The 17481-nt window shown below is 49.7% G+C and overlaps 1 protein-coding gene across 1 annotated transcript in view; it reads left to right on the top strand.

Moving 5' to 3' along the window:
* Positions 1 to 5974, top strand: part of LOC127231687 (coiled-coil domain-containing protein 33-like) — a 66163-nt gene extending 60189 nt beyond the window's left edge. Inside the window, exon 12 of the mRNA XM_051197401.1 lies at positions 5664 to 5974. Coding sequence (XP_051053358.1) covers positions 5664 to 5840 — 177 coding nt within the window. The 3' untranslated portion in view covers positions 5841 to 5974. The remainder of the gene's footprint in view (positions 1 to 5663) is intronic.
* Positions 5975 to 17481: the final 11507 nt, after the last annotated feature.

Genomic DNA, 17481 nt, shown 5'->3' with positions numbered 1-17481 from the left:
AGGACAGGGTCCTGAAAGCATTCAGAAAGGGAGCTCTCAGCACTGCACCAGAGCTGCTGACAAGTATACTGAGTTCAGAGATGGGGGCAGGCCATTGGGATAAGGGAATAAGAGAACCCCCTAATCCATCACTCAGCACCTGCCCCTCATGACAGCTGCTCTACCAGCTTTCTGCTCATGCAGACATCAAAAAGCCTTGTCAAGTGCTGAAGATAAACATCACCAGCACCACATTTGTTTTCACAGCAATTTCTGCATTCTGTGTGTGTGGGGGGGGGCACACATGTTCACGCGTGCTCACAATTGTGTTCCATAGCATGCATGTGGAGGTCAGAAGACAATTTGCAAGAGTCAGCTCTAAGGCATGCACATTGTCAGACTTCATGGCAAACACCTTTACCTCCTGAGTCATCTCTCAGTGCTCACAGACGATTTTCTGAGAATGAAGAAATTTTAAAAAGGTGATTACCCCTCTCTCCAGATGTTAAAATTGCCAAATTTCCCTGACTAGATCTGGGGTTATGGAAGAAATGGATATATAAAAACCTGCTTCTGAGTCTGGGACCAAGATCCTGGCTATTTCTGGTGTGAGCAATTCAAGAGGCCTGATACAGGCTCATCTCAAATTTATCACCAGCCTCAGAGCCATTCTTGCCTTGAGAACATGAGCTTGAAATGCCTCCGAAGAAACAGTGTCCTAAGTTCTCTGTGCTGCTTTCCTTATGAGCTCAATGCAGAATTTGTTGACTGAAGACATGAGAGGAAGAAATAGAGGAGTAGAAGCTTCTAGAAAAACTTCTAAGAAAGTGGGAGCTGGTCTAGGTGTTACAATAAAGTGCATGGGGGACTCGGAGGATTCCATGGCAAGTGAGGGTGACCTAGGTGGAGGGACAAACATGTCAGGCAGACAGAGCTTAGTGAGGAGTTTTATTACAAAGGGAAAGAAAAGAGAAAAGAGGTAAAGAGACACAGAGGCAGAGAGAGGACAGAAGAGAAGGAGAGAGGAAAAGTCCTATCTGCCCAAAGGGAACAGCAGAAAAGAGAGCATAAGTGGGTGGAGATCTTTCTTTTAAAGGGGTCCTTTGCATCTGCATGCTGACCAGGGTACTGCCTGAGTGCATTCTGCCAGGTGACAGGGGCAGGCCAGCATAATGCCAAAATCCTTACACTAGGGATTCTCCCCAACTCAAGACCAGACCAGTCTAGGCTAGTCCTCCAAACAAACCAGATGGATCCCTGGGCCTCCCAAGATCACACATTTATAATTTTATCAGGGCTCTACTTATTTGGGCCCTGACCCATACCTACCAATAAAGCACTTCAACAGATTACCACTGCATGTGATGCTGCACTGAAAATACAAGGCCAGGGGAAGTGTCACCCAGAGGTGTGGTTTGCTTTATACTTCAGATAGTGGCTTAGAAATTGGGAAAGCAGAGGTATATCAGAGACCAGCACCAGCAATGACATGGAGGCTTGTGGGATACGTAGATGTTGTAGTAAGCAGTGACCCTGGACTTGTAAGTGGGGCCCAGATTGTGGAAGGATCGGGTAGATGACAGGACACAAGGTTTGGACTTTGCCAAAAACTGATGGGCAACAATAGAAAATCCTTAAGCAGCAATAAATAGGGTGTGGCTCTGTCCAAATGTGAACAGGGGCTGCTGAAATGAAGGTAAAAATGATTCCTGGCGCATAAGAGTGAATGAGCCCACAGTCCATCTACTAAGTCACAGACAAGGCTCTAACACCCCAACAGAATAAAATAAAATAAATAAAATCTTTACCACCCTCATTCTAACCCCCTGCTTGGGGGTGGGTGCAGTTTAACACCATTTTTCTGAAGGATATATCCTGGTTCCATTGAGTACTAACACGTGAGCCCCTTTTGGCTGGGAGAGCCACTCAGATGCTCAAACCTGCCATAGCTGCAACAGCCCTCAGGATGCCCTAAATGAGGCTGGCCATATGCATGGGAGGCCCTCTTGAAGGGCCTGCTGTCTGAGCCTCGCCTACAGCTGAAGAGATAAGAACCTACAACTGCAGCCCACAGGAAATGACAAAGCAGCGACTGATCAGGGAGCAACTGCACAGGGCTCATTATGAGCTTGCCAGCGGGCGAGCCACCCTTATCAGGGAGAAAATTGTATCAGACCTCCTGAATTACTAGCGATTGGAAGCAGATTTCTTGGGACGCACTTTGTTAGATACCTAATGAGCAGGATACAGGAGAGCAGAGCCCTAAGCCTGGCGGGGCGGGGGACAAATGTCTTTGTTAAACAGAATTTGTCAGTTTCCGCTCCAGGCTCCCTGGGGAGGGTTCAGGGCCAGCTAATTGAATTAAGAGCCAGTGTTCCCCACCAAGACAGCTCAGGGCGGGGCGAGAGGCAGGCTGGCCAGAAGGCGGGCACTTTCAGCACCGCGGACAGCAGCTGCAGTAGGGTTGCTTTGTAATTGCCAGGGCAAGCAAGAGCTGTTGCATTTTGCATGACCAGGGATCTAGGGATGGAGTAGGGAGGAGGGCAACAGAGGTGTTGAGGGTTGGGAGGGAAGACAGCTGACCTAAAATGCTGCCAGCTTGGAATGTCATTGGCCCAGCCTGTCTCAACAGACCCACCCCCCCAGTGCTGCTAAGAGTGCCTGCTGGACATCTCCTCCTCCCATGTTTTTCATGTGGTGTTCAGCAGCTGGCACAGTACAGGGGCTGGGTTGGGTGCTGAGTCTGAGCTGGTGCATGGCTATGCATCTCTTTGAGCTTTCAAAGTCAGTCCCCAATTACAGTTCTAATGAAGCAAGATCTGCTACCACCACGGAGGTACAGACTGAGGGGCCACTTGTCAGCCTCATGCTGCCCCAACAGGCCTGCCAAATAGAAAAGCAAATAAACAAGCCTGTGGTGAACAGGCAGAAAAGAATGGGGCTAGCAGAGCTGGCAAGGCCTGAATAGGCAGTTCATCCACAAGGTTTTACTCTCCTGCCCTTCCACAGCCTGCCCCCTCCTAATCGGCCTGCCTCCCCTCCTCCGCAGGGTACTCCCCTACCTAGCAGAGACTGGTGGAATGAATTCACTGTTCTGGATGGAGAGTCTCATTTTTAATTTATCTGTTATGAAATTAAAGGAATTTATACATAGTATCAGAATCTGCCTAAAAGTATCTGGTGACTGTGTAAGTCTGACCCCAAAACATCAGGTCCCACATTACTGAGTTGGCCTAGCTGGTCCTGGGACCATACAGGATGGACAACAGGGAGACAAGCGGTGGGGGAGGTGACTCCCTCCACAATTGTCCCTGCTTTCTGTAATGACTGGGCCACCTCTGGAGACCTCTTTTGATTTCATTACTCCTACTTCCTCCTCTAACTGGATTAGATGGCAGTCTATGAAATCCAGGGCATTGAGATTGGCTTTCTGCCTGGAAATGAGGAGAAATGTCATTACAGGTCCTGAATCAGCATCTCACCCGAGCTTGGACCCACCTGGTCACAAGGGAGGTGGGTTTTGCCCTGGCTAGTTATTTCTTATGTTTCTACCACCCACCCATCATTCTACACAGTAAGCATTTTATGGCTATCCCTCTGTAGTCAGTCTGATGTTCAGCATCTTAAAATATATTTACTTTATGTGTATGAATATTTTGCCTGCATATATTCCTGTGTACCATATGCTTGCCTCGTGTCCATAGAAGCTTGTATAGGGAACCATATCCATGGGTGCTGGGAATCAGGAATAGAACCCAGATCTTCTGGAAGAGCAGCCAGTGCTCTTAACCTCTGAATCAACTTCCCATCCCCAAATGTGCAAAGTTTCTGGATAGAAGACAGATTTGTTGCAAACACTCACTTAGAAAACCCCAAATCCTGCCCTGGGCACTTCCAGGGCATAGAAGGCTCAGTGTCATTTGGGAAGCATCTAAGTGAATCCTGCTCCTCTTCAAACAAAAGATAAAGTAGTAAGCTGGGCTGGTGTTCACAGATTTAAATGGCCTGCTAAAGTCAGCCTCGGGTCACTAAATGCATCCCTCTTCCATGCCAAGAGCATTTGTACATGTTTCTCTTAGGAATTATCTATTTTACTCCCATTCAAAGGAGAGGGAATCAGAGCTTAGGATGTCCCAGGCAATTCCATGTGTGTGTGAGTGACCCCTAACTCTGCTGACATAAGCATGTAAAAGCCCCACGTTATAATGCATTCCTGAATCCTGAATTGTATGGCACACAAAGAAATTATTGCAAACACCTCAGTGTTCGAGTACAGCATTTTCATCCCAATTATGTAGTTCAGGTATATCATTTTCATATAGTGTCCACTTACTGAGGTACACCCTCACCCTGTTCATTCCAGCTGTTTAGAGGCAGACACTGGGCACCTGGAGCCCTGAGCATGTCTCCCCATGGGCATTATGCCCATGGCACTGTTTGCTTTGAGGAGAACACCACCCAGTGAGTGAATGTGTCTGCATTGAGGCTGGGTGAGGATTCCAACAGCCAGTGCAGGGTGAGATGGCATCACATCTGAGGCCTCTGTAAACCAGGAGACTGAGTGATGCTTCAAACAAAAGGCTGAAGGCAGAGCTAACAATGTGTTTCAAATAAGTCTTCCTTAAGTAAAGAAAACTATTACACTTTTATTAATTTTGTGTATGTGTGTATGTGTCAACATGTGCCATGGTGCCTGTGTGGATGTCAAGGAACAACATGCAGGAGATAACTCTCCTTCCGCAGCATGGGTCTCAGGGATCTAACTCACATCTTCAGGCTTGGCAGTAAGCTTGTTTACCTGTGGAGCCATTTCACCAGCCCCACAAAAAGACCATGACACATGTTCCTAAGGCTAAGGAATATAAATTTTTGTTAGAAAAACAAAAAAAAATTACAAACTAGCCTAGAACCACAGAGCAATGTGAGAGTACAGGTAGCCAATACTGGGCTGGAAGAACCCAGAAACCCCTTTACCAAGGACAGAGGCAGAGGGCTTCCCAAGGGAAGAGGAGGGAGACAAGAGAGGGTAATGAAGAAGGGCTCACCACAGTGACAGACACTCTAAGGGGGTGATCAAACCGGACGATGATAGAGACGAAATGGACATTTCGAGTGAGGCATTTTAGAAGTTGTCACTATGAAGAGTATGGAGGTCATTGGTGGCATACTCATTGAGTACCTATAAACACGGAGTGCCTACAATGAGCAAGACACTGGAGATAATGGTGCTCTTGCTTACACGAAAACTCAGTCTTGGTGTGACTACTGGGAGAAGGCAGAAAGAGTCAATAAACAACCCCACTGTTTGAAAGGGGTTTTCATAGAGTAATTACTGTGAACACTGTAAAACGGTATGCCATGAATTATGGGGTTACTATGGAGTGGGGGTGTGGTCTCTGTGTCAAAGGGCAGGGCTTCTCACATAGGTGAGACCCAAATAATGGTAAGGGGACAGTTGTATAAAGATTCCTTGGTAGAGAAAGAAGCAGGAGCAAAGGTCCTGAGGCAGTGACTTGCTTAGCTTACTGGAGGAATTGCAGGACACTGCTGCTAGGACCCATACGCAAGGGGCAGAGAGTGAACAGAGGACAGGTGTGCAGGGCCTGCTGAGCCATGCCAGGAAGCTTGGAGTATAGCAGGCACCATGGAAGGGTGGGTTCAAAGTCTTTCTCCATCTTTTTTAGAGGCCAGAAAACTTCTTGACACCAAACAAAAGCAAGGTTCTGCCCATCCTGAACCCCAAGATCCTAGATGAGAACCTGGGTGCCATCCGTGAATCCTGGTCCATGAATTCCTCAGACACCACTGCAGAAGCAGAGGAGCCTCAGACACTGCGTGACATGGTGAGTGCCTCTCCCTAGGACATGGAGGACTTGTGCTGTGATGGGGTAATGGGGAAGGAGGGTCAAGAGCCACCCCTGAGATCCCTCCCCAGGTGGCAAGCAGACCACCCCTTTGGCACACACTGCATGTGAGTTACCCTCAAAGACAGGCTAGTGGGAAGGAGGTGTGCCTCCGTTTCAGTTTCTTCGCCTTTTATGTGGGCTCTCTGTAATGCCTTCTCAGCCACATTCAGCCCAGAGTACACCCCTCAGGCCATGGGAAGTCCCCAAGAGACGAGCTGTAACTTATAAAAAGGACACTAAACTATTTCCAGGCACAGTCTATGTCTTTGATCTTGGGACCTGGTCTCAGGATGGTTACTTCTGAGTCTCAACATCTTGGTACAGAGAGCAAAAGAGCTTACACTCAAAAGACAATCTCTCTGAAATCCCCAGTGGAGACATCACCACGCCAGCCAATGGCCATGAGAGATTCCCTCTGTGGCTTTCCTACGGCCATCCACAATGGATCCCAGGAGCAAATGCTGTTCCAAAAAGCCTGAAGAAAGCCCCAGGCAAAGCCACCAATCTAGTCCTCAGGTCTCCCCCTGTGAGGACTGGCCCTTATTCACTGGCAGTCTCCTTACCAACCCTTGGCACTTGGTAACTTTCTGAAACATGTGCCATAAGACAATAAGCTGCTGCTTGCTGAGTGTACCCAGGAGGCCCCCACATGGAGCACCCTCCCCCAGAGCAGAGCCTTCCTGACCAGCAATAGCTCTCGAAAACATTTCCAGCACACACACACTCCACCTTCGCCCTGCAGAGAAGCAGAACTCAGGAGCCACCTCCAGCCCAGCCATCAATTGCATTGAAAATAAAAGTACAGATCTCAGACAGGGATATTTGGGACAGCATGGTAAACCAGTTCTTGTGAGCTCGAACAACCTGACCCAAATCAATACAGAAGAGAAAGAAGGTGGGTTTGAAAAAGCCAGGGTAGTGAGAAAAAGTGAAGTGAAGCCAGGAAGGGGCAGACAGGAGGAAGGAGAAAGTGAAGGAGGTCCTCCTTGGTTATCACCCGAGAGTTTCAGTGAGTTCCTGCCCTCGCCCCACTGCCTTGGAGGGAACCAATCAAGCCTCAGCCCTACCCAATTCCAGAGGGCAGAGTTCACCCTGAGTCACACTACATCTGAGAGTAGACATGCAGACCCCTACTTGAACATCTTGGACATAGTATGAGCAAGGAGTGAGTAGTGCCAAGCCCCACCCCACAGCTGGTAAGGTCTGAGCTGAGGGCAGCAAGTCTGAGAGCCTAGGTCATATGCAGTGGTGGACACACATAACTTATACTGTGCATTTGTCTGTGGTGGGAGACATAGAAAGGGGTGGAATTTCTGGCCTGGAGGCTCACTGAACCTGTGAAATTGATTGAGGATGATAAAGAATGGGAGAGGAGGAGCAAACAGCTTGGGAGGAAAAGGGCCTGGCAGGATCTGTGGGTAGACATTTGAGGACCCGACTTTAAATGTCAGAAAGAATGGTATAACATGGATAGACAGCCAGTTAGTCTTGACTTTTTCTTAAATACAGGAATTAGACTGTGGCCTGAAAGTTAAGATGGGCCATTAAGAAAAATTGTTTCTGACCAAGAATAACCACCATTTGTGACCTGTTTTCTTTTAACAACGGTGGCTATGACCTGGTCCAGAAGTAATATGATACCTGCCCAAGACTCCCTGGCCTTGTCAACCCATGCTATGTAGCATCCAGAGAATTCTTAGTGGCTGCAAAGGCCTGTGGTTAGCTAACCCACATTCTGTGCTCCATAAAAGGCAGTGGCCCTGGCCCTCTTTCCTGCCCATTCCAGTCTACTCCAGACCATGCTAACTTTGAACTCTCCTTCCTGACTCTCAGCTTCAGCCTGTATCTTCCCATGCCTGATTCAGCCCTCCAATACAGCACAAGGACACTCTCCCCGCCCCTGCTCTTTCCCCAGCCCCCTTGACATTACTTTATCCTAGCTGCTATCCTATAAACCTACAGACCAGAGCTCAGAAAAATGAGGGCAGGGCCAGCCATATACTTTCCCATAGCCAAGAGAACCTGGTTGCAAGTAACAGAATGTGGTTGGGTAGCAACAGTCTACAGCTCCACGCCCAATCACAGCAGCTGTGCAGCCATGGGTCACTGTTCCATGGCAACCAAAGAAAATTACATAGCAGTAGATGAACTCATGCAACCAGAAGGCACACTGACAAGCAGCAGTGTACAGCCGTGGAACCCAGGAGTGTGGCTGCATAGTAATAGACCCTGGTGTAAGATGATGTCACCCATCACTCTAGGGCAGGGAGACATGACTGTGGGACAGACAAAGGCACAGTACCTGAGGTTCAAGTCACAGACTTATAGCAGCAGATACCTGAGGGACCCTGAGGCACCTGAGCATCAGTGACACAATCCTGAGGTATGTGACTTGGGGCCTGTATCAGACAGTGTCATCAGCAGAGCCTGTGGGTGAGGCAGGGTGCCTTGTGGCACAGTAGTTGTGCAGTGACCCCAGGATGAATAAGTGGCCCCTCTGTTCTGTTTTGTGGCCTTGGCTGAACCTTTCTGCATCACCTGACTTCTGTGGCGCCTCAGTCTCCGTCTAGTGTCGCCATGCAGTCCCCAGAGCCTCAAATCCATTTTATCTCTGGCTCCCTCCTGAATCTACTTGGGAGTACTGAAAATAGAACATTCTCTGGAAAGATGATCCTTGGGGATGGAAGGGCAGGTAGAGGGGATGTAGTCTGAGGTCTTCCATGCAATGCTCCCTGCCCCTCATAGCACACAGACCCCAGCTGGGACTCCTACCAAGTCCAGACATTTTCCCATCCCCAGGCACCTACCTCTAATGCAGTCATTCCGGGGACAATTGTTTTTTCAGAGCAGTAAAATGCTCAGTGCTGGATGGGACTGCTGAGATTAAGGGTAGGACCCATGGCAGAACTAAGGGAAACAATGTGTCCCTTAAGAGCAGGCCAGAGCACACATAGCTTTGAAAGTGTTGTGCTCCTGAGTCATTCTCAAAAGGACGGTTCTCCCAAAATGCACTTTGCCAACATCTTGTCCTTATCCAATGGACAAACCACCTCACTCTAGCTAGCTAGTGTCTCCTGATGCCACCGCCACAGCAGGTAAACTGAAGGGTTCTGTTTAGTCTCCAAAGGGGTGGAATTCTACTCATAAAGATCTATGAGACCTCTCCAGCTAATCAAAAGCCTAGGATGGCCCAGCCTAATGAGTGCCCAGTGAGGCCATGGGGGCAAAGGAGGAAACAGAGGCCTGAGAACTGGAGATCCCCCTCAGATAGGAACAGCCACAGCTATCAGTGACACAGCGCAGATGCGCATGTGAGGGACGGACAAGCAGGGGGACATGATCCAGACAGAGGACCTTCCTAAAAGAGGTGAGGGAGGAGAGAGGACATAGGAAGGCTTCCTGAAGGAGGAGGACCAGGCTTCAGACAAGGTACTCACTGTCCTTTCCACCCAGAGATTCAAGCAGGGCTTGTTCCCTTCCATTGCCCTCCACCCCACCATTGTTTACTTGCTCTCTCCTTCTTCCCGCTACACACACACACACACACACACACACACACACACACACACACACACGTGCGCACACACGTGCGCACACACATGCACACATTCGTGCACACACACACATTCGCAGACACATGCCATTGTCTTTGTATATTCCCATTTCTTTCTGATATTACCCCCACTCTCTCCTCCCCTCTTTCTTTCCCCTTCCCTCCCTCCCTCTGCCCTACTCATAGCGGCTCAGAGGCCTACCAGAGTGCCGCCCCCTTCCCCCCATAGTAGAAAATGAATAATTGACAGGGTTGTTAAAAGATTCAGTGGACTTTTCTAAGCTCCCCATGCTGGAATAACTCATTTCTTTCATTCTCTCTTTGAAAGCCTTTCCCTTCCCTCCTCCCATCCCCTAGTCCCTGCCCTACCCCCAAGCCTAAGCTTTTCTTTCCTTCCCTGAGTCTATGAGTCCTACAGGCTCTGTCCTTGACCCCAAGGTCTCCTTAAGTCACTAGCTGTCCTTGTCCTGTTTAAGCTGCTCTTAGGGGTGGCAAGGTGACTTCCCCTGAGAAGGCCTCCTATGCACATGGGAAGAAAGGCCATGTGGGCGTCACACAGCCGAAGGAGGGCAACTTGGCCTAGGAGGGCAGACTCCCCAAGGCCAAGGCCACCCTCCCAGGCTAGCACAGAGGGGTTTCTGCTGCCCCTGCCCAGTTCTGTCACTTCATGTCCCTGTGCCCTGATTGTCTGTCTGTAACATGGGAGAGCTGCTCCCTTGGGCAAAGCAGACCAGTAAGGCCTTGAGAAGGGAGGCTGGTCATGTGACCAAGATCCGTGTGAACTGAAGCCTTTGTTCCTTCTTTGCATGGCCAAAGGGCAACCAGTCTACCTATTTACTCCCGGCTAATGGGGCCTGGCCATGTCCATGCCACAGAAACTCCCCTGCTCCAAGCCTGCCTCATTCTGAGTCCCTCATATCTTCTGCCCCCTTCAATAGCCCACGGCCACAGGGCACAGCCTTGTCTGCTCTAGCTCCGTACTGGTCCCTGCACTCACTCTCATTACTCCTTGAAGTAACCTTGAACTCAACCTTCCTCTCTGGGCTCCATGCCTGCCTCTGTCAGCAGAAGACATTGGAGCAGATGTGCCCTAATTCCCTGAGACTCTGCAGTGTAGCTGAGCCTCCATCCTCCCCCAGACCCCACCCAGGTGAGTGGAGACTCAAAGCTGACTTTGGCTCCCTCAGCACCACCTGGTAACAGGTGACCTCTGTGGCCACCAGCAGTAGTCACTAGAGGGAGACCCAGTATTCCCTTAGACTCTATTCACACAGGTTAACAAGAAGTAGAAAAACCTCCATGGAGAGAGAGCCTCAACCTAGAATACCTTGGGCTAGGTGGGTATCACAGAGGCCAAGAGTAAGATCTCCAGGCCCTGAGAGGACATCTTTCATTGTTACCACCACCACCACTGCCTGGGGACCCAGACCCTGCAGAACCATAGAGACAAAAAACAGAGGAGAGGGACAGAAGCCCAGGCAGCCAAGAGCACGAGCCACTCAGGCTCATCTCGGTATCAAAATAGACAGCTGGCTGGGTGCCCTTCAGATCACAATGCCCAAGCGACCAGCCATCTTCTCCACATAGCTGCTGCTCCATCCCGCCTACACCACCTCAGTCTATAGTGCCCCCAGTTTCTCTGCCTCCAATTGTCCAGCCATTCTGCTCTTCACCTTCCAGCAAAGGTCTATGCCAGTGACCTCAAGGTGTATGTCCCCACACACTTATGAAGGCCTCTGCAGTTTCTCCCCCTCCAGGCTGGAGGTCACCTCAGGGCCCTCCTCCTCCTAACCAGGAAGCCCTGTGTGCTGGCACCAAGAGGAAGGGGTTCTAAAAATAAATGCAGACAACTTGCAAAAGTCCCCATCTGGCTGAGACCTCAGCAGTTTCTTCTCTTTCCTGCGTTTCTCTTTGCTTCCTCCTCAGTTCACACTGCAGGAGCATACGGGTGCGGTGGAGGGGAGAGAGAGGAAAGAGGGAAGAGAGGGAGGGAGAGGCATGCACAGAGAGTGTGTGTGTGTGTGGGGGGGGTTACCAAGCCTTTGAGAGATGGGGGAGAGACTGAGAGGTTAGAAAGGGAGGAGTGAAGCTGTCATCCCACGTGGGGGTCTGTTGCCGCTCTTGCTGACGGAGCTCCGCCTGACACCCACAGCTCTAACACTTTGTCTCAAGTCTACCTCCAGAGCTGTGTGACTTTAGAGAAAACCTTCCACCTCTCTGATCCTGCCCCCTCCTTGTCAAAGGAAAGGAATATTGTCTCCTTGCTCCCTCTTGAGGCTGTGAGGAAGATTAGCAACAGTTTGGGCAGTAGGACAATGAAAACAGCCATAGCGATCAGGCTGTACAACCCTTTGAGGCCAAAAAGAAATCTCCAGGCCTACCGCTCAGACTCTAACTCCAGAGAGCCTGTCCCCAGACCCCTGCCCACAGTTCCTCACACTCTCCCCACCCTACTGCGTCTCAGGCGGGCCATTCTCCTTCTCCATTCATCACCTGAGACTAAAGAGATTAATAAACGAGACTCATAACTCAGCTACTGGGATGCGCCAGATATTTACGGCTGCATTTCAATTTGCAGAGAGATTAAGTGTTTGTCGATTTATTGTCTCTCAGTGGGTGTATGCTGGAAGCAGGCAGGCTAAGCAAAGCCCCCTGCTGGCCAGCTCCCCTCCCCCACTCCCTCCCAACCTCCATCCCTAGAGCTAGGTGGAAACCCCTTACTGTCCAGCTTTGAAAGCTACTGCCCTCTGGAGGGGTTTACCCAACTAAGCAGGGAGACAGAAGGCCTTGACTTAAGGTGAAAGCCACACCCACACCACTAGGTTGACTCCTAGATACCCAGGGGCCAGCATCCCCTGCCCTACAGTGACTATCAAATGGGTGAAGTCACTCCACTCCAGCAGGCCAAATACCAAATAGCTTCGTGGTTCACTCCTAAATTCAGGGTTGATTATTTAGGACAAACACAGAACTGCCATTTATACCTTGGACGTAAAGACATTGGGGGTGGCCTGGAGAAGTCCCTGCAGTGCTTAACCAGGGAGAGCCTGCATAGGCCCAGAAAAGTGAATCTGCCTGGGAAAACTGGGAGAAAGGAGAGACCTCAGGGACCAAGAGGGAAAGATGAATTGGGCTTAATGAACCAAGAAGAGACTTGGTGCATACCAGGACTGAAAATCTCAAGAGCTCCCTCCTTCATGTACCCCAGCTGCTTCTCAACTCCCCTCCCCCCAACACACACACAAGGTCAATCATGTGTATTCATTCATTCAGCCAGATTTTCTAGCTCTACTTTGTTCCAGGCCTTGTGACTTCACTGTAAGGAAACCACCACTGATTTGGGTAGTTCTAGCAGAATGCTGTCAAGAGCTGTGTGACTTTTGAGAAATCACTCCATCTCTCTGATGTTAAAGTAAGGGATCAATCAGCCTTTCCTACTTACCTTTTGAGGTCTCTGAGAGGATGGACAAGAGCGGGCTGCAGTGCACTGGGACTCTAAAGAGCTATCCACTATTCAGCAGGCTTGCTAATGATGAGTGTGTTCATAGGGTCTTTTAGACTGAAGGGGAGCAAGAGGAGACAGTACAGCTCATCCCGGTCCTCTCCAGAAGCTCTTCCTCAAGTGATAGTCACTTAAAGATACCTGTGCTCAGAAGCCCCAGGCGAGCAGAGGGACCCGCAGGAAATGTGGGGAGGAGGAGATGACAAGGACCAGGACACAGTCTTCTCCAAGGACTGAATCTAGCCTTAACCCCACTAGCTCTGTAGGGCAGGGCACACTTTATATGCTTTGGGGTGGGGACAGATGTCAACTGTGATAACAGAGAATGAGAACAGAAGCCAAGTGTGAATGGTTGCATTATGAAAATCCCGACAGGTCCAGCTTCACTGGTAGCAGGGAGATGGTCCCATAAGAGGGATCTGCTGCCCTGCTGAACAGAAATTGTATGTGTGCGTGCGTGCGTGCGTGCGTGTGTGTACATGGACACGCATTCACATATTTTCTGAGCCTGGCCAAGATCTCACTAAAAGGCCCCATCAGGCCTTCCAAGCTTATCCTCTTCTAGACCTCCATTTCTTTGTCTGTGAAATGGGAAGAACATAGCCCTCTAGGAAGGACAGAGGAAATCTTCCAGGTATGGGGAAGAGACCTAGAAGGCTGCTGGGGTCTGGTTTAGCAGCTCAGCACCTGCCAAGTATCTGAAAGATCTGTGTGAGAGATGCTGAGGAAGAGAGATCACCCAGGGCAAGTGCCTTCAGAGGCAGAAGAAATTATCCTCAGAGAGAGTTCCAGGTGAGAACAGGGTGAGAACATGGGCTGGCAGTCACCCTGCTGGCCTTTGCCAGGCTGGGTACGGTTCTGGGTTTGATCGTGTCCTTTCCATCATGCTTAAAGAAGCTGGAGCAAGTGGATCAGTCTGTAACTTTGCTCTCAGTAAGATGCCAGCACTGCCTGGTGCTCCAGTCCATGTCCACCCTGCCCTTGATTAACTGGTGGTGGGCAGGCAAGGGTATGGTTCCACAGGAAACAAGGTAGAGAAGATGAGGTCATTAGTTCCTAAGGCTGAGTCAGCAATTCTCAGAGACATATGCACCAGACCCAGGGACAGCTGGGGGAGATTTGCTGACCTGGGCCCTGAGACCAGTCCCTTTCTTCAAGCTGCCGCCTCTCATGCTCCTCATGATAAGCATACAATGCTGAGCATATGTGGTGTTAATACAGACTAAATTTCAGCCCCCAGACTTTTAGTCATAACTCACTTAATCTTTATTTCAACTCAGTGTTGTACAAGTAGGTACCTTCCCTCATCTTGTTGCCTACTAGGCCCACCAACAGGCTTGACAAACTCAGGCCTAGGGCTCTAACTCAGAGCCTGGTCTCATAGCAGCCACAGCCAGCCAGGCCTAGTGACTCAGAACACAGAAGTCTGAATCCTGACACATACTCCTACTCCACCCCTTCTGGGATAGAGAGCTGCCTCAGTTTCCTGGTAACCATAGACAGCTGTATGCTCCTCTTCCCACCCAGGCCAAAGCATATGAAAGCATGAGAGAGGCCCCTTCACCTCAATGTTCAGTTACAAATGGGATGAAGAAGCCAACCATGGAATAGGTCCTATCCCCTGTCTCAACCAACGCACTGTATGCCAGCCGTCAAAGGAGCCCCGGATTCCCCACCTCAGACCCTACCTGCTAGTGTGGTCCTGGGAGGACACAGCCCCCTCCCCTGCCACCTTTTCTTCTCATCCCATTGTTTCAGCCCACAACCTCTTTAGGGTACATAAGGGTACACTGCCCCCTTATGGAGCATCAGGCCAGAAGCAGCAGAAATTTCCCAGGGCTAAAGTGGCACAGGTTCTGGGTGGGCATATCTAGTGGTCCTACTTACTCCTCACCAGATGGGAAGGGTCCTGAGGAGAGCCAGGACAGGACTGAAAAGCAGGGCTTCCTTCGAGCCCAAAAGGCCCTGTTGTCCAGGGCTAAGGACCCAATTGTCCCTTGTCCCTCCTTCCAGCTCTGTGACTCTATTAGGATGTACTGTGTGCTCAGATTAAATGCTGCTCAGTACAATCCAATTTTCTCTTGATACAGACAAGAAAATCATAAACACACACACACACACACACACAGAGAGAGAGAGAGAGAGAGAGAGAGAGAGAGAGAGAGAGAGAGAGAGAGAGAGAGAGAAAGAGAGAGCTAAATATCCAATCAAGCCTACAGATAATAGAGAACAGTCAGTTCACCCCCAGTTTAATCAGATAAAATGCCCATTTATCGGCTCCTGCCCATGCAGACATCCCGCAGTCAGCAGGCTGCAGGAGTGTGCACGAAGGGTATATAGGCTGCATCTTTAAATCTTCAGGGGGGTGGGGGACACTGCCCACAGGAGACTAATTATCGTTCTGCCCTGAGCCAGCTCTTACTCAAACAGACAAAAGGGGGCTCCAGCCTTGTGGTACTAAGCCAGCTGAAGAATTATTTTTGCTCTCAGATATGCAAATCTATTAGAGCGTAGTGGGCTTCAGGGACCTCAAGTGGCGGTTTTAGGGGGACTGCAAGCATCTCAGCTTCCACATCAGGCTTGGTGGAGACCCCCTCTTGATCTCTATTTTACTTGTGGTGGGCTGTGAGGCTGAAGATGAAAGTATCCCCTTTTGTCTCCCCTATTCTTTATGGGATAAGAGACACTTAGGAAACCTGGGAACTGAGTCCAGATGAGCCCTCTTCTCATTGGACCACCTCCTGCTTGAGACACAGCCCATCCAAAGCACAGATGTCTAAATCTGCTTGCCATCTTCCTTGGTTTGCCACTTCCCTCAGCCCTGCCTTGTGAGTCCCTAAGACTCTGAAGTCTGGTCCTAAGCCCTCACCAGAACCCACAATATTCTACTTGGGTCTGACAGCTCCCTGCACCCCCACCAAACATCAAATAAATCCCCTACCAGCAGCTTGCTGCTGCCTGCTTGGGCTCCAGCCGGGGCTCTAGCAGGTGTCTGCTGCCTGCTTGGGCTCCAGCCGGGGCTCAGAGCAATCTCCATCATTTTAACTATTAAATAGGGATAATACCACACAGGTTGGCTGTGAGTCTTGGGTGCCTGGAAAAGGCTTTATAAGCTATGAAAAGTCCCTGGTACTGGGTACAGGGTATAATTTGGAAAGAGATCTGGAGGACCAGTTTTCATTTCTCCCTCTCCAAGACCCTAAATGACAGTTGTTAGCTGCTTCCTTGGAAAAATCTATTCATCCCCACTCTGCACTCTCCACTCTTTGATCCCCTGACTTAGGGGAACCTGCAGCTGGAAAGAAAGGATGGCACAGAGGCAGAACACCAAGCAAGCTTGATAAAACTGACCTGTGCCTGAGATGGTCAGGGGACATTTCCTGACACTCCAAGGAGGGTACCCCCACGGAAAGCAAGCTAGCCCATTTTCGGTCAGTTTTACCCAAATCTAGATATAACTGGGAATAAGAAATTTTAATTGAGAAAATGCTTCCATAAGATTGGCCTGTGGGCAAGTCTGTGGGGGTATTGTCTGGATAAATGATTGATGTGGGAAGACCCATTCTACAGAGGGCAGTAACCACAGGGGTTACTGTGTATAAGAAAGAAGGCTGAGCAAGCCATACTCAGTACTCCTGTATGGTCTCTGCATCAGGCCCAGCCTCCAAGGTCCTGCCTTGAGTCCCTGGTCTCCCTGGATGATATAAGATGAAGTAAACCCTTTTCTCCCCAAGTAGCTTTTGATCGTGATGTTTTACCACAGTAGTAGACACCTAACTAAATAGTGCGTTAAGCCCTTCCCTCTGGGTTTTCACTGCCTGGAAAAAAGACAGGACCCAATGCATTAGTTACTGTCCTCATTGCTGTGGTCAAATGCCTGGCAAAAAGCAACTTTACAAAGAACAGTTTTATCCTGGGTCACAGTTTGAGGATACAGTTGATAGCAACAGGAGCAGGAAGCAGCAAGTCACATGACAGCCCAAGTGAGGAGGCAGAGAGATGACTGCTGTTGCTCCCAGCTCCCTTTCCCCTTTTTGTTTACTCAGGAGCCCAGCTCATGGAATAGTGACATCACTAGGGTGATTCTGTCTCAATTAACCCAATCTAGAAACTGCCTCACAGACATACCAGAGGTGTCTCCTAGGTGATGCTAGGTCCTGTCAAGTTGATACTCAAATTAACCCTCACATCTTAGCAGGGAAAACACTGGAAGGGGGTCGTGCAGGAGGGTGAGGCATGAGGGGAGAGTGGCCAGAAAGAGGCTGAGTGACAGGACAGGTGAGATGGGACTCTCAAAGGACCCTTGAATCCTGGGCTGGAACACCAAGAGGCCAAGGTGACCACAAGACGTCTAGAAGCATTGCCCAGGATACCATAAGCTAAAGCACTGTGTGAGGCTGTGAACAGTCTGAATGAAATGGAGGCTGTCGGTAGCACAGGACTGAGACAACTGAGCCTGGGCTGGAGGCAGGAAAGGTGAGTTGCATGAAGACAAATAGGTGGTCAACTCATAGCTCTCAAAAGACAGTTCCAGGTAGAGG

This window comes from Phodopus roborovskii, unplaced genomic scaffold (genome assembly GCF_943737965.1).
Source record: "Phodopus roborovskii unplaced genomic scaffold, PHOROB, whole genome shotgun sequence".
Lineage (NCBI taxonomy): Eukaryota > Metazoa > Chordata > Mammalia > Rodentia > Cricetidae > Phodopus > Phodopus roborovskii.
Note: the sequence above shows the minus strand (reverse complement) of the source record. Positions and strands in the feature narration are given on the sequence as shown.